Below are 23,444 nucleotides of genomic sequence, written 5' to 3' on the forward strand. Positions count from 1 at the left end.
TGGTATTCCATAGCAACCTTCTCATCATCAAATTTTCCTTTACGGCTTTAAGTTTGTCTAGGTTTAGGTTGTGCTTCATTGCATAATTTATTTACATACAAATTTCGCTCATCTATTTCAACAATTAATTAGCCATAGTTTCTAGGAAGACATTCACACTGTTCTAAAATGAATGTCGTAATTGTGTACTAGATAATTAAAAAACAATTTGAGTGATTTATTATAAAACATTCAAATATAAAGCAGACATAAATTAAGATATAGATCTACCTGAAAGCGGTACCAACTTAACTTTTGGAAATAATACGTCGCACGATATAAATAATACATATTCAATTTATTGGCGTGAGGTCTAAAAATGCGAATCGGAGAGTACACTCCATGAGTAGCAAGCGTAAAGAAATTATTATTATTGCAATATCTTTTTACAGAAACACGTTTTTTTTACAAACCAAACCGAGAATAAAACCGAAAATAAAACAAACCTTTTAGTTCAGTAAATGCGACACATTAACTTGCATATATTTATTACTTTATCGAAAACTGCCAACTACGCAAATACATCATAAAAAAAAATCTGATGCGACAAACAAACTTGTTTTTTAAAAACCCAGAATAGCAATTAAAGAAATACGATTTTTTCGTGTGATTTTACAATATACCAATTTGTAATTAAACGGAATGGAAATTTCACCACCCCACATGGCTTTGACTTTGCAATGGACCGGAATCATTTTCCAACTCTTCCTTGATATATTTACTAATTTAAAAAATATTCTCAGGCAGTTTCATGATGATCGGGAATATAAATAACACATACAGAGGGAATAATCACGCCAAGATGGCGATGTCCATAGCGAGATAGTTATTTTTCGCCGTTTATACCCTTTATTACTTGTTTATTTTTTAAATGACGCTCAGTTTCCAGACATATTAGTAAAAAGCCGATTAGCGTTTATTTCGTATATTTAAATTCGCTTTATATCTCGATTTTACTCCCCATAAATCTTCTTAGTGAAGCCCTAATTAGGCCATCCCGCTAAGAAATTTCTCACCAAGTAAAGTCGAGATAAAGTGCGAATATTACTATGAAATAAAAGCCAGTAACTTTCTTCCTAATATGGCTGGAAAATGAGCGGAATAAAAAAATAATACAAGTAATAAAGGGTATAAAACGACGAAAAATACCTGCCTCGGCATGGACGTCGCCATCTTGTTCGTCACGTGATTACCCCCTCTGATCTAGAGTACTCCTAAGATTTCATAAAAACCAAGAAAGGAACATTTCCCCGATTCATTGCGGCCGTACTTGTTTCAACCGAATGTATCTTTTTTTTTTTAAACAGTCGAGATATCCTTATAACAAAGGTTATGGGCAAGTTTCAAGATAAATGTGATAAACATATTTCGTGAAGAATGTTAACACAAGTTCTCTGTAGACATAAAGAAAAAATGTCAAGCCCTTTAGCGGAAATGTTTTTGAGCGAATGTTTTTTTTAACCAAGCAGAGATATTACACCAACATATATCCTGATCGAGTTTCATTACGATGTGTCCAAAATGTCACTTTTATAGTGTTTGCAAGCTTTCTTCTTCCATTTGACCAAAGATGTTGTGCTCAGGTGAGTAAAACATTGTTTAAAATCTGATATATACATCAGACCTGGTGAGAATTAGTAAGTTGTAATATTTGTTAAAGCACGATAGCGTGTGACGCCTCGGGAGCAAATCGAGTAAGATCTTCACGTTCCGTAGCAAGCGTACTATTTGAATACGCTCTGTTCGTACCAATAACTTTCGAGCCTAAACATATGTACGCGAATTTTTACAATGTAATTGTATACGTTACCAATCAAATATTGTTATGTGAAATAAAAATTATTTAACTTGATAAAACGGATACCGTATTAGAAAAACTTCAGTTTGTCGACAAGAGATACTAAGATGCTCCGTTTCTACGAGGAAAGTATGTTGTGTGTTCCAATATTATGTGTCAACAAAAAGTTTCTGTACGATACATCATACACCCAAGTCTTAAATAAGGATGAAATGACATAAATCTTTCGATTTCTCTGTTTTATTATTGCAGTATATGTAACCGACAGCAAACAAGAATTGAAGACGTGACCTGGATTTGCTAATTAATAAATGGTCAATGGTATCAAATAACTGTTTTACCCAAACCAAAACGCAAAAAATGAGAAAAATAACAGAAAATGTCGGTTTAGATATATACACAGGAGAAAACTAAGCTGCACCAGCAGGATAAACACCTTATTAAACCTTGCTGTCAATTATAAGTGACGATAAACCATTAGCCAAACAATGAGACACAAAATGTATGTATTAGAAAAGACATAACAGTGCAAAATAAACACACGCAAACGGTCAATGCAATGTAATTTGGGTGTAAACCGGCTTCATAGAGCTCAAAACCTCACATCTGGCCCATAATTATTCACAACACATTAAAGACAGCGCGCTCGACAATTCGTCCGCTTCGATAGTACAATATACGATTTCTGTCAGTTATCCGAGATAAATGCCACACATATATATAGGATCTGGCACTAGTTGTTATATCATACAATATTTTATTAAACGAGTTCAAAAATTGTGTTAGTAAGCGAGCCTAACGAATTTCCTGGACGAGTTTAATAAAATATGGTATGATATGACAATGAGTGTCAGATCTTTTTAATCACATGCTTTTAAATAAGCAAATTTAATAAATATTTACGCAAACATAATGATAAATCTCGAATGTTGTTTACATTTCGTGACGTCATTTGACGATGCAACGTCATTTCCGCAAAATAGTAAAATGCGATTGGTCAATAAACGAAAACTAAGCCAATGAAAACGCTTAAAATGTTGTATTACACATGTGTAATATAAACAAATATGTAATGGTTGAATTACATGGGAGATAGGGTATAGCATGTGATAAATATTTGATGTTAAATATCTTTAGTAGTTATATCGCTTATGCTAACTTTTATATCAACGTTTTTTAAATTAAATCAAGAAATACGACCATGCTAATAAACTAGACTTCAAATTGTTTACCAATTAATGTAGTTGAATTCAGTTTTAAAGCAGGGTATTCGTGTAAGCTTCTTGCATCCAAAATTACAACGCAATACTTCCATCTGAAAAAAATAGCGAGCGAGGCCCTTTTCCTATTTGAGTGTAACTATAATCTTGAACCCACTGACCCCAAATGTAATCCCTCGCTAGAAAAAGTTACAATTTCCCTAAGCACATACTTTCTACACCATATCTCCACCCTTGCTAACTTAAATGAGCGCAAACGTTGAGTATCTATATGTAAAAACAGTGACCTTGATCTTAACCGAACTGAACCCAAATGCAATCACATGTAAGCTAAAGAATGTGTTGTCACACACAAACATTTCGGTGACCTCACATGATGACTAGAACATCTGTGTGATGTTGCAAATCAATACTGTTCGTAGAAATAGTGAAATGGAAATGTTGCACAATTGCCTTGATAAGAGCATATCTCTGACAACAGCAACGACGCGGACTTTTGGACCAATAGTATAGCTCGTGCAAAAGTCAATCAAACGAATCTCGTAGTATCAATATTTAAAATTAAAAAGAAACAAACGAGAAACCATTTTCGTCGTTAAAGATTTACACCTGTATAAAAACACAGAGAAATAGGTTTATTACACTTTATTCAACCGAATAACAAAATTAACTAGAACACATTCACATTTTAATATATAACGACGTTAATTGTAAATAAAATCACGCTTTTGTGCATCTATGCATGGGGACAATCGACAAGCGTGTTACCAAAAACGAATAATTTTGTTTTTCTGTACAAGCATTTATATCCGTCTGTTAAATGCTGTGTCAATGCTCAACTTCGGCTGTAATGTTCTTGTACATGTAATGTCCATGTAAAAAGTTAAATGGAAGGTTTATCAAAAACATGTAAAAGTTAATAAGTTTTATAAAAAAATTTAAATTTCGAATTCTCGTCTAATTTGACTATTTCAATAATAGTTTATACCAGCGGTCATAAAGATACGAGGACATTTTTAATGCGGCACCGGCGGAACTAGGCTTCGCTTGAGGGACCACGTCGCCGCTTGGATCAGTCGGGGGATTGACGTCGGAATGTGGTACTCTGGGTGTGTTTGGGTTCAGTCCAGTGCGATTCGTTTCTTCAAGTATCTCAATATTGCAATGTTCCCCTTCAAAATAAATTTACTTACGGAAATCGTCTTAAAGTTTGAGGTATGATTATAAATGTACTTGCTTAAAGTGGAACATGTTTTGAACTTGTAAACATAGGAAGATATAATACATATACATAAATATAAAGAAATTTACTTTTAATTGTATCAAAGTGTAATTTTTCGTCATTCAAAACGTTTACGTCTTTAAACAAACTTTATAAAACAAACTTGTCCACATATTCATTGCACATTCGTTACAAGTGCAGATAGAGTATCTTGTATTATCACATTTGGCTACAACAATATGACATGTTCTGGACATGTTTATTGGCATCTTAAATGCGGTGATGATATTGTTACATATAACTTACAATCCGTCTTGTAAATTGTCATGTACTGAAACAAATGGAGACATACCGTACAGTTCATTGACCCGCTGATGGGAGATGTTGTGTGGCGGACCTGAAACAACAAACAAGAGAGTCATGATGGCCCTGTATCGCTCCACTGCTGAAAAAAGGCTGAAACAAATATTCTCTGCATGTGCAAATACTTAAATATAGGCCCTATTTAAGCACATGTACACTTTTGTGACCCCCTGGGCTTGGTCAAATTTAACCCCAGGGGCATAATTTGAGCAAACTTTGTAGAGGACTACTATATCTCCCTACATGTACATACAAAATATGGTAGCCCTAGGTCCTAGAGTTAAGGACAAGAATATTTTAAAAGTTTTCACAAAATAAGCAAGATATGAGCGCATATAATGTTCAATTTTGTGACCCGCGGGTCAAGGTCAAATTTGACCCAAAGGGCATAATTTGAACAAACTTAGTAGAGGACTATAAGATGTTACTGCATACCAAATTTGGTAGCCATAGTCTGAATGGTTTTCGACAAGAAGATTTTTAAAGATTTCACTAAATAGGCGCTTTATAAGCGTTTATTCAAGTTTGTGACCCCCTAGGGCAGGGTCAAAGTTGACCCCAGTGGCATTATTTGAACAAATTTGGTAGAGGTTTATTAGATGTCACTACATACCAAATTTGGTAGCCCTAGGCCCAATGGTTATTGACAATTTTTTTTTTAAAGTTTTCACAAAATAGGCCCCATATAAGCGTATGTTCAGTTTTGTGACCCCCCCCCCCCCCCCCCCCCCCCCGGACAGGGTCAACTTTGACCCAAGGAGCATAATTTAAACAAACTTGGTAGAGAACTATTAGATGTCACTACATACAAAATTTGGTAGCCCTATGCCTTATGGTTAAGGACAAAAAGATTTTTAAAGTTTTCACAAAATAGGCACTAAATAAGCATATAATCGATTTTGTTGCCCCCAGGGCAGGGCCAAATTTGACTCCTGGGGCATAATTTGAACAAACTAAGTGGAGGACTATACAATGTCACTACATACCAAATTGTGTAGCCCTAGGCCTAATGGTTATTGACAAGATTTTTTCTAAAGATTTCACAAAATAGGCATTATATGAGCATATGTTCAATTGTGTGACCCCCGGGGCAGGTTCAAATTTGACCCCAGGGATAAAATTTGAATAAATTTGGTAGAGGACTATAAGATGTCACTACATACCAAATTTGATAGCCCTAGGCCGGATGGTTATGGACAAGTAGATTATTGAAGTTTTCACAAAATAGGCCTTATATAAGCATATGTTCAATTTTGTGATCCCCCGGGGCAGGGTCAAATTTGACCCCAGGGGCATAATTTGAACAAACTTGGTAGAGAACTATAAGATATCACTACATACCAAATTTGGTAGCCCTAGGCCCAACGTTTATGGACAGGAGATTTTTAAAGTTTTCACAAAATAGACTCCATATAAGCGTATGTTCAATTTTGTGACCCCCAGGGCAGGGTCAAATTTGACCCCAGGGGCATAATTTGAACAAACTTGGTAGAGGACTATAAGATGTCACTACACACCATATTTGGTAGCCCTAGACCCAATGGTTATGGACAAGTAGATTTTTGAAGTTTTCACAAAATAGGCCTTATATAAGCATATGTTCAATTTTGTGATCCCCCGGGGAAGGGTCAAATTTGACCCTAGGGACATAATTTGAACAAACTTGGTAGAGAACTATAAGATATCACTACATACCAAATTTGGTAGCCCTATGCCATACGGTTATGGACAAGAGAATTTTGAATTTTTTTCCACAATAGGCCTTATATAAGCATATGTTCAATTTTGTGACCCTTGGGGCAGGGTCAAACTTTACCCCAGGGGCATAATTTGAACAAACTTGGTAGAGGACTATAAGATGTCACTACATACCAAATTGTGTAGCCCTAGGCCCATTGTTTATGGACAAGAAATTGTTTTAAGTTTTCAAAAAATAAGACCTTTATAAGCATATATTCAATTTTGTGACCCTCGGGGCTGGGTCAAATTTGACCCCAGGGGCATAATTTTAAGAAATTTGGTAGAGGACTATAAGATGTCTCTACATACCAAATTTGATAGCCCTAGGCCCAATGGTAATGGACGAGTAGATTTTTTAAAGTTTTCACAAAATAGGCCTTATATAAGCATATGTTCATTTTTTTGACCCCCGGGGCAGGGTCAAATTTGACCCCAGGGGCATAATTTGAAAAATTTGGTAGAGGACTATTAGATTTCTCTACATACAAAATTTGATAGCCATAGGCCCAATGGTTATGGACGAGAACATTTTGAAAGTTTTCACAAAAAAGGTCTTATATAAGCAAATTTTAATTTTTTGTGACCCCCGGGGCAGGGTCAAATTTGACCCCAGGGGCATAATTTGAACAAATTTGAAAGAGGTTCACCCCAGGAACATTCCTGAGAAATTTGATCAGAATTGGACCAGTAGTTTAGGAGAAGAAGATGTTTAAGGAAAAGTTAACGCACGCACGGACGCACGCACGACAGACACAGGACCATGACATAAGCCCCGCTGGCCTCTGGCCAGTGGAGAGAAAAACACATTTAGTACAAACACCCTTCACTATTCAGCAGAATATAAACGAATATTCAATTACACTACATACAAGTGATTAGCAAACTTTTTGCAGTACTTAATGAACATGAAGTATATGTCCTATCTTGTTAACCAATACTGTCGCGTTTGTTTTATCAGGCTTTACAATAAACATAGCACCATCAATGACATAATACATGGGGTAATAGCCCATGTTATCTATGTCTGTATTATGCAAAAACACTTGATACCTTGCCAGACTGTGGGATCAAAGTCCATCCTACCCATGTAGGCATCATGAGAAGGACACTAGATACATGGCCAGACAGTGGGGTAATAGCCCATGTTGCCCATGTATGGGTCATGCAAAGGATTGTGGAATCATATTTCATCCTACCCATGTAGGTATCATGAAAAATACCTTAGGCACATGGCCAGACAGTGTGGAAATATCCCACGTTACCCATGTATGTGTCATGAAAAGGACAATAGTTACCTTGCCAAACTTGTTGGTCGTTGTCAACATTACTCATAAGAAAAATACTAGATAACTGTTGCAAGTCTGTGGGATACACTACATACCTGGCCAGACGGTGGGGTCATAGTCCAATGTCTTTAGGTAGTACTCTCCGCCTTTCTTCAGAAGTGACAACAGCAGATTGCGATATCTATATGGAAATGTCTAGCATATATGTTAAATCTACGAAATAGGTTTTAAGCTTAACAAATTTATTTTATTAAACATGTAATCAGATAAAATAATATTGTACTAATTCGCAATAAATGAACTTTATTTCCTTGATAATATTTAAATATAGTATGTAATGCATCCCATTACATGAGTTCACATATAATATTGAAATGCTGTTGTAAACTGTCAAAACTGCACAATGGTTATGTCAATTTCGAAATAATGGCACAGTTACTGTGTTAGTATTCCAATCGTTTGCACAAAGGATATGTAAACTTACCAATTTTTGCATACTAAATGTATTTTTTCCCCAAGAAATGCAAAATGACTATAAGAACTTCCCTCAATATAATTGCACAATTGCTGTGTTAAATGTCCAGTAAGTACACTATCGCTATGTAAACTTTCCAATAATTCCATAAAGTTTCAAAACTTTCCGATTATTGCAAAATGGCTATGTACACTTTCTAATTATTCTACAATATCTTTATAAACGTTCCAATAATTGCACAATGGCCATGTAAAATGTATAAAAAAGTGCACAATGACTAAGTAATCTTTCCGAAATATTGCAAAAAAGCTATGTAAACTTTTCAAAAAATGCACAATAGCAATGTAAAAATTGCAGAAATTGCAGAATGGCTAAGGAATGTTTTGTCAATAATAGCTATGTAAATTTTCCTATAATTGCACAACGCTTATACAATCTTTCCAATAATTGCACAATAGCTATATTAAGTTTCAAATAATTACACAATAGCTATGTTTAGATTCAAATAATTGCACGATAGCTATGTTAAGATTCAAACTAGAGCTTAGTCACAGACATGACGAATACTCCCACATGCCGCATTGACACATAATATTTTGCATGTCGTCTTCACAAAAAAAAGCGGACACTATGCTAAATTTTTAAAACCCACTAAGTGACCCCTTGAACTAGTTTTTGACCCAGAAAAGCCTATGTTCTAACTTGGCCTTAAGATCATCTCGATAAAACCTCTGACCAAGTTTGGTGAAGATCGGATGTAAACTACTTGAATTAGAGAGCGGACACCATGCTGAAAGTTAAAAAACGCACTAAGTGACCCCGTGACCTTTTTTAAGGCCCGGAATGGCCCATGTTCAAACTTGTCCTAGAGATCATTTAGATAAAACTTGTGACCAAGTTTAGTGAGGATTGGATGAAAACTACTTGATTTAGAGAGCGGACAACATGGTGGGGTTTAAAATGCACTAAGATACCCCGTGACCTAGTTTTTGACCCGGCATGACCCATATTCAAACTTGACCTAGACATCATCTAGATACAACTGCTGACCACGTTTAGTGAAGATTGGATGAAAACTACCTGAATAATAGAGCGGACAACATTGTGATATTTCAAACGCACTAAGTGACCCCGTGACCTTGTTTTTGACCCAGCATGACCCATATTCAAACTTGCCCTAGACATTATCAAGATACAACTTCTGACCAATTTTGGTGAAGATTGGATAAAAACTACTTGAATTAGAGAGCGGACGACATGGTGAGGTTTAAAACACACTAAGTGGCCCCGTGACCTAGTCTTTGACCCGGCATGGCCCATGTTCGAACTTGACTTACACATCATCTAGTTACAACTTCTGACCAAGTGTGGTGAAGATCGGATTTAAACTACTTGAAATAGAGAGCGGGCACCATGCTCAATGTGTAAAGCGTACTAAGTGACCCTTTGACCTAGTTTTTGATCTGACATGGCCCATATTCGAACTAGGCCTTCAGATCATCTAGATAAAACTTCTGACCAAGTTTGGTGAAGATCGGATGAAAACTACTTGAATTAGAGAGAGGACACCATGCTGAATGTTTAAAAATGCACTTAGTGACCCCGTGACCTAGTTTTTGACCCGGCAAGGCCCATGTTTGAACTTGGCCTTAAGATCATCTAGATACAACTTCTGACCAAGTTTGGTGAAGATCGGATGAAAACTACTTGAATTAGAGAGCCGACAACATGCTGAATGTTTAAAACGCACTAAGTGACCCCGTGACCTAGTTTTTGAACCGGCAAGTCCCATGTTTGAACTTGGCCTAGACATTATGTAGATACAACTTCTGACCAAGTTTGGTGAAGATCGGATGAAAACTACTTGAATAAGAGAGCGGCCAACATGCTGAATGTTTAAAAAGCACTAAGTGACCCCGTGACCTAGTTTATGACCCGGCAAAGCCCAGGTTCGAACTTGGCCTAGACATCACGTAGATACAACTTCTGACCAATTTTGGAAAAGATCGGATGATGACTACTTGAATAAGAGAGCAGACACTTAATACGGACCAACAGACAGACAGATCGACCGACCGACCGACCGACAAGTTCACTCCTATATTACCCCCTAAACTTCGTTTGTGGGGGTAAAATAAATGCACTTTAGCTATGTTAAGTTTCCAAAAAGTGCACAATAGCTACGTTAAGTTTCCAATAATTACACAGTAGCTATGTTACGTTTTCAATAATTACAAAAAGGTATGTTAATTTCCCAATTATTGTACAATAGCAATGTTAAGTTTCCAATAATTACACAAAAGCTATACTAAGTTTCCAATAATTGCACAATAGCTATGTTAAGTTTCCAATAATTACATAAAAGCAATGTTAGGTTTCCAACATATGCACAATAGCAATTTAAAGTTTCCGATTATTACAGAATAGCTACGTTAACAAAGGCTCACCTCTCCTGATCTACCACGTTGATGGCAACAAGTGACCTGGAATCCCAGACCCGGTCAAACTCACTCAGTTGATCCCTAAAAATATATAATTTACTTATGTATAAATATAGTTTTTAAGTATTTCTGCCATATCAAATGCGATATCAAACCTCAAACTAGCTTGCATAATGATTCTTTGTCGATATTAAGTCGTATAAGATTCAGCAACGAACAGAAAATTTATAATCTGGGATAATTATCGTTTAAATGTTCAAGTGTGATGTTACCTATCATTATTGCGCTGGTCTGCCAACTGAACCGATCGATATCTTAGATATTCCGATTTTATTTTATTCATCCAAGGTAAAAACTGGGCTAGGCGTTAAGTTCCGTGCAGGCTGAAAAATCTTATGTGATGCTTAGATGGAGTTACTTATGCACACACATAAACAGTAAAGCATATAAGGCGCTTTCTTAAACCTATGTTTTCCGCGAAATGTTTGACATGTGCGTAATGTTGTTCTTACTTGGTCAAATCAAACAGATCTCCTACGTAAACTTGCAGCCGACCATCCGTGCTCTGGAAATAAAATGTTCTGTGAAGCGTTGAACTTCATAAGTTTTTTACAATACAAATTAACGATATTTTACAAAGACTACGCACAACGCTCCGTCGTTTACAATTATAATTAACAAAGAAAACATAATAAAGCCCGATCATTAAGGCAGCATTGTCAAGGATAGTTCTCATTCCAATGCCATATGATGTGCAGGTCATGTTAAAAATCACACACAGCGGTAGCCGGTTAAAGAAGACATCCTTCAGAGGCGGTGGCGTTGGATACCATTCGGAAGCCTGCAATCAATACGACAAGGCAATCTCTAACATGGAACCCCAAAGGGATGAGGAAAAGAAGCGGGCTAGAAACACATGGATGAAGATGCCGAGCGAATGGGTTACTCCTGGGGAGATCTGGAGAAACTCGCCCGGACTTCCTAAAGGAATCTGGTCGGCGGCCTATATCATAGACGGGACTACAGGCGAAGATGAGATGAATGTTAGAAATTAAATAATATTATATAATGATCATGTTAAAAAGTATAAAGGTAGAAAAAACTCAAGCTTTTGTCGTTCTCATATCCGAATAAAACCATAGGAAAAAAACCATCGTCGATAAATTCCGCTAAATTGAAAACTCAACATTGTGGTACAATGGCAGACAAGCAACTAGCAATATGACCTAATCTGTAAAGCGTCTCCACTCCCTCAACGCGCTACACGTTTAGTTCAAGCTTGTTTTCTGAAAAGGCTATGCTAACCCGCCTCATCCCCTCCCCCTTCCCCATGGTGCGACCCAAATTGTACATACCGTGTACAGCGGCCCACTCCTTCCACGTGCTACACGTTCAGTTCAAGCTTGTTTTCCGAAAAGGCTATGCTAACCCGCCTCATCCCCTCCCCCTTCCCCATGGTGCGACCCAAATTGTACATACCGTGTACAGCGGCCCACTCCTTCCACGTGCTACACGTTCAGTTCAAGCTTGTTTTCTGAAAAGGCTATGCTAACCCGCCTCATCCTCCCTTCCCCCTTTCCCATGGTGCGACCCAAATTGTACATACCGTGTACAGTGGCCCACTCCTTCCACGTGCTACACGTTCAGTTCAAGCTTGTTTTCCGAAAAGGCTATGCTAACCCGCCTCATCCTTTCCCCCTTCCCCATGGTGCGACCCAAATTGTACATACCGTGTACAGTGGCCCACTCCTTCCACGTGCTGCACGCGAGCTTCAAGCTTGTTCTCCGAAAAGGCTATGCTAACCCGCCGCATCCCCTCCCCCATCCCCATTGTGCGACCCAAAATGTACATACCGTGTACAGCGGCCCACTCCTTCCACGTGCTACACGTTCAGTTCAAGCTTGTTTTCTGAAAAGGCTATGCTAACCCGCCTCATCCCCTCCCCCTTCCCCATGGTGCGACCCAAATTGTACATACCGTGTACAGCGGCCCACTCCTTCCACGTGCTACACATTCAGTTCAAGCTTGTTTTCTGAAAAGGCTATGCTAACCCGCCTCATCTCCTCCCCCTTCCCCATGGTGCGACCCAAATTGTACATACCGTGTACAGCGGCCCACTCCTTCCACGTGCTGCACGCGAGCTTCAAGCTTGTTCTCTGAAAAGGCTATGCTAACCCGCCTCATCCCTTCCCCCTTCCCCATGGTGCGACCCAAATTGTACATACCGTGTACAGCGGCCCCACGCCTTCCACGTGCTGCACGCGAGCTTCAAGCTTGTTCTCTGAAAAGGCTATGCTAACCCGCCTCATCCTCCCTTCCCCCTTCCCCATGGTGCGACCCAAATTGTACATACCGTGTACAGCGGCCCCACGCCTTCCACGTGCTGCACGCGAGCTTCAAGCTTGTTCTCCGAGAAAAGTTCCTGGACAGCCTGCTCTGATAGCTCCACGCCAACTACACTATGACCCTGATTGTACATCCTGCGACAGAGACGGACGCACGTATTAAGAGGTCGATATGTTGTTATTCAAACGAAGAATCGTAAAATCATACAAGTGATCTACTATGCTGACTTCATGTTTGTATAACGAATAAAAAATCTCGTCTCTGCGATCCTTTGAAATAACTATCTGTGAATGTAAAAGAACAGATTTACATGAATAGATAATACGAATTTACATACACAATCTTATTTAACTTTGCTGCGTCTGTTTTTGGTTCGGTGTAGGAAAATGCGCATATTGACTTCCTTGACAAATGTGAGCGTGGCCTACCATATCATATAATGTATTACTTGAATTATGTGAGCATGTCCTTCTATACCATATACTAAATTATTTGAATAAGGTGCGCGTGTCTTACCATATCATACAATGATTTACTTTAATAATGTCGGCGTGTCTTACTTACTGAATATCTTGAATTATGTGGACAATCCTAACCTATAATATCTTAAATTCTTTGAATTATGAGGCGTTTCTTAATATATCATACCATGTATTGCTTGAATTATATGGACGTGTACTACCATATCATATCCTGAATAACTTAAAATGTGTGGGCGTGTACTACCATATCATATCCTGAATTACTTGAATTGTATCGACGTGTACTACCATATCATATCGTGAGTTACTGAATTTGTGTGGACGTGTACAACCTTATTATATCGTGAAAAACTTGAATTGTGTGGACGTGTTCTACCATATCATATCGTGAATAACTTGAATTGTGTGGACGTGTTCTACCATATCATATCGTGAATTACTTGAATTGTGTGGACGTATACAACCATATCATATCGTGAATTACTTAAATTGTGCGGACGTGTACTACCATATCATATCGTGAATTACTTGAATTATGTGGACGTGTATTAACATATCATATCGTGAATAACTTGAATTGTGTGGACGTGTACAACCAAATCATATCGTGAATTACTTAAATTGTGCGGACGTGTAGTACCATATCATATCGTGAATAACTTGAATTGTGTGGACCTGTACTACCATATCATATCCTGAATCACTTGCATTATGTGAACGTGTACTACCATATCATATCGTGAATTACTTGAATTGTGTGGACGTGTACAGTCATATCATATCGTGAATTACTTGAATTGTTTGGACGTGTATCATCATACCATATCGTGCATAACTTGAATAATTTGGACGTGTACTACCATATCATATCGTGAATTACATGAATTATGTGAACGTGTACTACCATATCATATCGTGAAGTACTTAAATTGTATGGACGTGTACTACCATATTATATCGTGAATAACTTGATTTGTGTGGACGTGTACTACCATACTATATCGTGAATTACTTGAATTGTGTGGACGTGTACTATATCATATCGTGAATTTCTTGAATTGTGTGGACGTGTACAACCATATCATATCGTGAATTACTTGAATTGTGTGGACGTGTACTACCATATCATATCGTTAATTACTTGAAGTGTGTGGACGTGTACTACCATATCATATCGTGAGTAACTTGAATTATGTGGAGGTGTATAACCATATCATATCGTGAATTACTTTAATTGTGTGGACGTGTACTACCATATATCCTGAATCACTTGCATTATGTGGGTGTGTACTACCATATCATATCCGGAGTTTTCCCGCACAGAGGCACAAACACCGACTTTGCCCCACCTGGGAAAAGTGCCTCTCCCTGGGAGTCGAACAGAGAATCGTAGCGGCTCTGGTGGAACGCTATGTCTCCAACCTCCCATCTGCGGGAAAAAATAATGATTTGTTTTTAAAATTACACAATGTATGCAGTTAAGCCCGTATCTAGTTGCGCAAGCACGTAAACTACGCTTCAATCGTGATACATTGACTATTTTTATTAAAATGATTTGTGCAATAAATCGTATTCTGATCAAGAATGTCTACGCGTTAGCTTGGAGAAAGCGCAGTATATTCAAATCAAAACCGCGAGCTAATACTGATTTGGATGATAATCAAAAACTGGTATTTTAACGACGATTCTTGACGTATACATACGTATTTACGTCTAAAAAAGGTGCGACTTGCAATCGTGACATAAAAACAAGAGCACCGCATAACGGGTGCCACGCTCGGCTACGGGTGCAGTTTTGCATAAATAAAAGCTTGTCAGATTTTTTTTTAGAGGTCACAGTGACCTTGAACTTTGACCTAGTGACCCCAAAATGGATGTGGCGTGTAGAACTCATCAAGGTGCATCTACATATGAAGTTTCAAAGTTGTAGGTGGAAGCACTTTGATTTTAGAGCCAATGTTAAGGTTATAGCACGACGCGACGGCGCACGTCAGACGTCGCACGGCGGACGACACGACAAGCTGGCTATGAAAATATACTGGGTTTTCTCCGAAAACGCCGAGCTAATAACCTACACGGACCCACTCGGTATACATACCTCTTGACCCACTCGGAGTTGTGAAGCACACCCGCATCAAGGTCGGTCTCGACCTCTTTGGCAGACATGGTATCCTAGCGTTGTAGGACACACTATCTATGCGGAAGATTGTTTGCGGATACGGAACTGAAATTGATTGCTAAAAATGTTCAAGTTTGTTTGATGAGGCATTCGCAAACTGGATACATATTGTACCGCTACGGCTGTATACAACAAACAAATGCACGAGAAAACCCTGTTTTTGTAAGAATGTTGCATTCATTCTAATTGCTGGTTTATATTTTAAAAAATCAAAGCACTGGGATAGACAATCTATTCATACGTATGAGCCGCATAATGGGAAAAGCGGGTTAAAAGCATGTGCGTTTAGTATCGTCCCTATGGAAAGCCAAAGCGGACACCCGCTCAAATACATATAATTATATAGGAACTATCGGGATTTTCATTTCTCGCGGAACTTTCACTTTTCGCGAAAAACCACAACATGGCCAAAAAATACATAAAAATCGAAATCTAAAAAGCGCGGAACTTTCATATATTTCCGTCGGAACAATTATCTTTCAGCCATGTATAGAAAAAGCGGGCTCAATTTATCGCGCTGAACCTACTCTGTACAAAAAGTAGTGTATGAAATCGCGCGGAGATTGTAGAATGCTATTTTAAGAAGTCTATATCGTCCGCGAAAATTGAGCATTGAATTACTGTACAAATCTCGGGTTGCTATGTAAATTGCGGGTTGCTAATGAAAAATCGCGCGGAAGTTTCATTTCTCCGCGCGATTTTTCAATAGCATTTGAATAACTGCATGAAATTCGGGTTGCTATGTGGTTACGCGATAAAATTTGATTGGTTCCGACTCATAGAATGAACCAATCAAAACTTGCGTCTTATTTAGCATCCATGCAGTCATCATGATGACGGTTGTTTCACATTAACACAAAACCTTTAAAGGGCGAAAGAATGATCAATTTTGATGACATTAGCCATGAGGTTAGTATTTAACATGCATGAATTACGAATTGGAATGCAATTAAAACAGATCAAGAGTATCGAGTGTTGTTTTCACGGTTTGTCGATATGCAAAAGTCTCTGGTAAAACATAAACACGTCAGACTCGTGATATGTCGTCAAAAAATGAAATAGTGTTTGTGGGCAAGAAAAATCTTCCCTAAAGCTCAGTAAGCAGAGAGCCAAGTTATTGTTATGGTAGTCGTGTGCTCTAGTCCAGCACCGTATACACCTTCAATTAAAAAGAACAAGGCTTTACAGGCAATTCATCCCAAAGGCAACTCGTACCTTGGTCAACTCGTACCCATTTTTGTCAACTCGTACCTCATTCAAACTATTCGACTTGTTACATTTGTCTTATTTTGTCACAATCGTCAAATCATTGAAAGACACCAAACACAAGTGTCAATTTTCATCAACACTTTAGCTGCGTCATACATATCTGCAGCAAACAACTTGCGTGAGAAATGCTTAGATAATTTTAGTGGAAACATTAAGAGGAAAATAAACATTGTCTGTATGAGTTTGACTTATAAGCTAACCATCCTACACCTATTTCTGTATATCGGGTACGGGTTTAGTTTGGGTAGGTACAAGTTTACTAAAAAACAGGTACGAGTGGGTAGGTGTTTACCACGGAACAATTTGACCGGCATACAGAACAAGTTTATTGATTATTATATTTAACTGTCACACAAATCTGGAAGATAACACAATGTATTACAAACACAATGACTGTCAAGACATGCTAAACTCTTACAGTTAACATATAACAGGTGTACATGTCTGATATACTGACCAAATAAAATTGCTTGTGTTTCATTGCACAGTCAATACCATCTTGTCTTTATGCTGACATATAGAACGGATAAATAGTAAACTGTCGTTTTATATGCTATGGGATTGTTTTTCAAGACTTGTATGTTCAGATGACAAAATTGCCATAATTTTTCTCTTTATATTTTATTCCTGCTAAATGGTTGATGCAATAAAGTTTAGTCTTTAATGACTTGTGTTTCTTGTAAAGTTGTAATATTATTTGTAAGCAAATTTGGCTGTAGTATTAGATGCATGCTGTACAAGATACTGTAAATCAACATTATATTGTTTTAGTATGAATAGATAATTTAAGTAGCACAGCCATTCATTTTGCCTTCCACCATGTCCAATTTTGGTTAGACAGTTGCAAGTTACTTGCATTAGTATGAACATCGGTTCAATTAAAGCCAGGCTGTATTGATAAAAGAAAAATATAATTTGGTTTCATGGGGATTCAAACCAGGGTCTTCTAGAGTAAACTTCTTTACCACTGTGCCATTCTTTGAAATGAAATAATTACATACCAAATTTATAGGTGCTATGGCACTTTGATTGAAACCAAAGTCTTAAAATGACTTAAGTATAATTGCTGTTGTGTTATTATTAACCTTTTCCTGCTCTGAGGCAATTTTAAAATTTCTACATGCAAACATCATAAAACCAGAACAGCCTGCAAGTAACTCGCAATCTGTTCAGGTTTTATGCTGTTTGCTGCTCATCAGTATCCATGGGTTGGAAACAAAGCCTTTAAAACTTTAATATAGTAAGAAAGGTCTTAAATTAAATTTATTCTCGAATGTGTCTTAGTGCGTTTTTGAGTGGTACAGGGTTAAATGTCTTGTTTTGTTTTTTATTATCTTTGGTTTATTCAACATATATGAGCCTTGCTCATTGAAAAAGGGGTTTAATGCATGTGCATTAAGTATCGTCCCTGATTAGCCTGTGCGGTCTGCCCAGGCTAATCTGGAGTGCACATGCATTAAACCCCTTTTTCACAGAGCAAGGCTCATATGTATTAGACAGCGCATTCAAATAATACAATTTAAATCTGAATCTTTTATTTAGTTGAAATACCATAAAGCTTACTATGTTTGCAGTTTTAGTGAAAACACAAACTTTGAATCAAAGAAGCATATAATGTGTATTACTCATTAAATCAACTTCCACTTTATTCCATACACGTGTTCGAGTCTGTGACATTATGTTCTGTCAAAGCTTTTTATTGCAAATTCATTAAACATAAATTGGTAACCTTGGGTATCCAAAGGGAATCCAAATTTTACTAGCCATAGACTTTCCAAAATGCAATTGTTTCTGAGAAGTATTTTTCTCTAGAAGGTGGCAAAACTCCTAAGCAATTCCTTTTTGGGCTAATGGTAGGGCTTATGTGTGTAACACCCGTTACAAATCAATAAAGCATGCTTAACAATAGCAGAACTCTTTTGACTTTTAATTATCTTTTCCAGTCTTTAAATCTTTATAAAATTCATTGTCCCACTAACACCATCCTATAAAACAGGTTATGGCTTCCAATTGTTAATCAACTATAAAGCATGAACAAAGGCACAAATATCGCAGTATCTTTTGCAAATGATACAAATGTCCATGGCCTTGATACGACACAAAAAGCAAGATTTCTTGTCAGGCGGTAAGCTGAATCCTCGAGAACATTCGAAAGATTGTCCATTTAATGCGCCACTGGGATGTTCCTATTTAAATGGGCATCATGCACAGAACTTGGCCATCCAGGGCATATGTCCAAACATTTCAAGTTACTGTCACAGACTGCTTGAAGAACTAAACTGCTGATAAACAAGGACCTATGCTCAGATGTTGAAGCAGGACATACACTGTGGGTTCCATCAACAGTCCAAACATTCTACATCATTGATGAAATCCATAGGCAATGATCTTCAGCTCATGACGAGATTCTGGAAATCTGATGTACTGCTTCATCATTGCTGACAAGACTCTACATGTTGAAATGACTGTGTAGTGTTGAGACCCTGAAATACAAAAGTATAATTCAGGCAAGAGTTTAGCCATATTAATTATGCTTGATTGTATTGAAAGCTTTAGGCTTATTAAGACATTCTAGAGTCTGTTTTCTGGGAATAATCAGTACTTTGTATATATGAAGTCTATGAAGATAAAGAGAACGCTAATAAACAGGGTTGAACCCAAAATGTTCCCATCACTATATAGGTGAACACCATATCCACTACCCCAGCATGACAAAGAAAATGAAGTGAAGCTTCTAAGTTATGTCTCATTTGATTGTTAACAAGAGCACCGCCCTGCAGGTTCAGACCTCTCATCTATTTTTTTAAAGGTGAAGGGACCTATCTCAATACTTCAATCACAAATGAGGGAGAGGTGGGTGGAGAAGGGTGTATAGTGTGGTGGTGTGGTCATTTATTACATTATCTTCCAAAAATGAAAAAATAATAAAAATAAATATTTGTGTTTTTTAGCCATGTTTAAAAAAAATGGGTGGGGGGTATAGTGTGAGGGTGTGGTCATTTATTAGATGATCTTTCAAAATGAAAAAAAAGTACTTTTTTCTTTTGGGGGGGGGGGCGTGGGGGATGGTTTGGGTGGAGTCTATTGTGGTATGTCAGGTAAGAGTTGCTTTGTAACGCTTGTAAAGAAGTTATGGAAATTTTAGCAAAATTTAATAATTTCACCTTGAGAGTCATGGTCATTCAAAGGCCAAGGTAAAATTCAACTTGCCAGGTACAGTAACTTATGATAGCATGACAGTATTTGAAGTTTGAAAGCGATAGCCTTGGTACTTGAGAAGTAAAGTAGATCAAAACACAAAATTTAACCATATATTCAAAGTTTATTAGTAAGAAAAGGACCATAATTCAATCAAAATGACAACCAGAGTTATTGAACTTGTCCTGTACTGTCCCCTTATGATAATTTGCGAGTGTTCCAAGTATGAAAGCAATATCTATGATACTTTAGGAGTAAAGTGGACCAAAACACAAAACTTAACCAAATTTTCAATTTCTAAGAATAAAAAGGGCACATAATTCTTTCAAAATGCCAGTCAGGGTCATATAACTTTGCCTGCACAGTCCCCTTATGATAGTTAGTGTTGCAAGTATGAAAGCAATAGCTTTGATACTTAAGGATTAAAATGGACCTAAACACAAAACTTAACCAAATTTTCAATTTTCTAAGTATAAAAAGGGCACATAATTCTGTCAAAATGCACACCAGAGTTATCTAACTTTGCCTGCCCAGTCCCCTCATAGTAGTAAGTAAATGTACTAAGTTTTATACTTGATACTTTATGAGAAAAACTTAAAAAACTAAACACAAAACTTAACCGGACGCCGATGCAGACGCCGACGCCAAAATGATGACTGTAGCTCATTTTTTTTTTCAAAAAATAGATGAGCTTATAAATAAAATGTAACATATTGCAAACTTGATTACACGATTTTTAATAAATACTCTTTCAGCTTTTTATTTATATATGAAGGCTAGGGCCACTTTCTGCGAGCCTTACATATTTGCAATTGTCAAGACTCCTTCACATACAATTTACCTTTGCTTATTCCAATATCCTTTTGCCAACCAACATTGTGCGGTCACGCACCATACATGGTTCCACAGTTGTACAGAATTCCTACAAAATAAATGAAGTATACATTTACAATTCAAATTTCTTTTCAAAGAATGTGTAGGTAACTAAATTCCCTATACATTACTTTAATGTCATAAAATAAATTTTTAACAAGGGCTGTTTGTAAAACATGCATGCCCCCCATATGGGCTGTAAATTGTAGTGGCAGCCATTGTGTGAATACGTTTTCTGGCACTGTAACCTTGACCTTTGACCTAGTGACCTGAAAGTCAATAGGGGTCATCTGCGAGTCATTATCAATGTACCTATGAAGTTTCATGATCCTAGGCATAAGTTCTTGAGTTATCATCCGGAAACCATTTTACTATTTCGGATCACCGTGACCTTCGACTTAGTGACCTCAAAATCAATAGGGTCATCTGCGAGTCATGATCAATGTACCTATGAAGTTTCATGATACTAGGCATAAGCGTTCTTGAGTTATCATCCAGAAACCATTTTACTATTTCGGGTCACCGTGACCTTGACCTAGTGACCTGAAAATCAATAGGGGTCATCTGGGAGTCATGATCAATATACCTATGAAGTTTCATGATCCTAGGCAAAATCGTTCTTGAGTTATCATCTGGAAACCATCTGGTGGACAGACATACGGACATTCGGACCGACATGTGCAAAACAATAAACCTCCTCTTCTTCGGAAGAGGGGAATAAATATTTAACAGATATTTAACAAAAATTAACTTGATTCATCAAATTAATCATTATCGAATAATAGACCAGTTTCACAATATGAACACCGATACTATTTTTAGATATCAATCTATATCACCTGACGCGTCGAATTGCAGAACATTAGGCTGAACGAGGAACTGCATTTTCTTTTGCTATGCCAATTGCGTTGAATATCAAGATTTTAATGCGCACTGACACTGGTTACAATTAAGTCAAACATACGCATACAGACAACCATCACATGTCATGCTGTGTTAAGTCAAAAAATTGATAAGTAATTCAAATCTAAAAATTATAACGCCTAAATAATGATTCAAGGACATAATATTTAGTAATATGAGTGTATATTAATGAATTATATTTAATCTTTATAAATAACAAGAGATGTGTTCATCAGAAACACAATGCCCACTACTGCGCCGCTTTTAATTATACATATTTTTTTTAGCTTTGACCTTGAAGGATGACCTTGACCTTGAACTTCCACCACTCAAAATGTGCAGCTTCATGAGATACACATGCATGCCAAATATCAAGTTGCTATCTTCAATGTTGCAAAAGTTATGGACAACGTTACTTTTTTTTCGGACAGACGGACAGACTGACATACTGACTGACTGACGGACAGTTCAACTGCTATATGCCACCCTACCAGGGGCATACAATTACTAGTTACCCATAAGCATCAGAGTAAATGTGGTCTGGAGACTAAGCATCGATTATTGCACAAATCAAAGTCATAAATTAATAGTATACAATACAAAGTATTGTAAGACTACAATTTTCAAAGGTAGGATGTGTACTATTTCATGAATCATAGAACGTGTTAGAGTTGAATAAAGCATCAGACAAAGTCCTATCAAAAAGAAGAAAATGACACAAATGTTTAGCATTAAATTTTTGAAATATTAAAAATATATAGGTATAAAGCACTTTATAATTATGATAAAACTGGCTAATATCTATTCAGTATTTAGTTTCTGACAATCTTTTTGGACAGATGACTTTCAATGTTGACAATATCTTTTATGTTCAGTAAAAGCAACAATTGAGTATTTGGCGTTAAATTATTCCAAGAAACGGCCACGCAATGCTACAACCACGAGAAGCCATGGTCACATGGAGGTGTCATTAATTGTGTTAAATGACCAGATATCTGCAACATGTGGTTTATGACATCACATTGTTATTTAGTATTTGTCTGCACAGTATCTGATCATAAAGAGGTTATTGGTTTGTGCTGAATACAGGGGAATTTAAACGCAACATCTATTAATAAATAAAATAATTGATTAATCGCCCAAATAATGAAACAAACAAAGAGTGTCAGATAATCCAATAAGTTTAAGACTGTCAATTTACACACACTAAGAATTGAAAGCCATACTTGGAGTGTCAGAATTTGTGCAAAAAAAAAAAAAGAATACAAACAAGTACTTTAATCAAGAAAATGTATTTCATATATTGGCACTTAAAATAGAAACAAAGTATATATTAAGTAATTAACTGCTATTTCTGACGAAGTCAATTTGTGTTGGCAATATTAAGTTGTCGAATGATCAAAAGCAGAGAGATATTGCGATGCACTATTAGAAATCTCTACACGTTAAGCCTCATTCTGGAATTCATTTGACTATGCGCTTTTGGCTTATTGTATAAAGGGTCTATTCACTTATAAATACTTTAAAGAAGTAGATTTTCCATCACTCTACAGCGGCTGCGCTTTCTTAAAGGAAGTTTGGGAGTAAAATAGATCTACTCCAAGTTTTT

At 37.0% G+C, this 23,444-nt stretch overlaps 1 protein-coding gene across 2 annotated transcripts in view; it reads right to left on the minus strand.

The window, feature by feature from the left end:
- Positions 1 to 3,687: 3,687 nt before the first annotated feature.
- Positions 3,688 to 23,444, minus strand: part of LOC127874321 (probable thiopurine S-methyltransferase) — a 195,058-nt gene continuing 175,301 nt past the window's right edge. For both annotated transcript variants that reach the window (XM_052418569.1, XM_052418568.1), the window contains exons 2-9: positions 15,512 to 15,637; positions 14,708 to 14,842; positions 12,939 to 13,065; positions 11,097 to 11,149; positions 10,591 to 10,665; positions 7,764 to 7,849; positions 4,632 to 4,676; positions 3,688 to 4,229 (exon numbers count right to left, since the gene is read on the minus strand). In XM_052418569.1, coding sequence (XP_052274529.1) covers positions 4,024 to 4,229; positions 4,632 to 4,676; positions 7,764 to 7,849; positions 10,591 to 10,665; positions 11,097 to 11,149; positions 12,939 to 13,065; positions 14,708 to 14,842; positions 15,512 to 15,579 — 795 coding nt within the window. In that variant the 5' untranslated portion in view covers positions 15,580 to 15,637 and the 3' untranslated portion in view covers positions 3,688 to 4,023. The remainder of the gene's footprint in view (positions 4,230 to 4,631; positions 4,677 to 7,763; positions 7,850 to 10,590; positions 10,666 to 11,096; positions 11,150 to 12,938; positions 13,066 to 14,707; positions 14,843 to 15,511; positions 15,638 to 23,444) is intronic.

This window comes from Dreissena polymorpha, chromosome 3 (assembly GCF_020536995.1).
Source record: "Dreissena polymorpha isolate Duluth1 chromosome 3, UMN_Dpol_1.0, whole genome shotgun sequence".
In the NCBI taxonomy this organism is placed as follows: Eukaryota; Metazoa; Mollusca; class Bivalvia; order Myida; family Dreissenidae; genus Dreissena; species Dreissena polymorpha.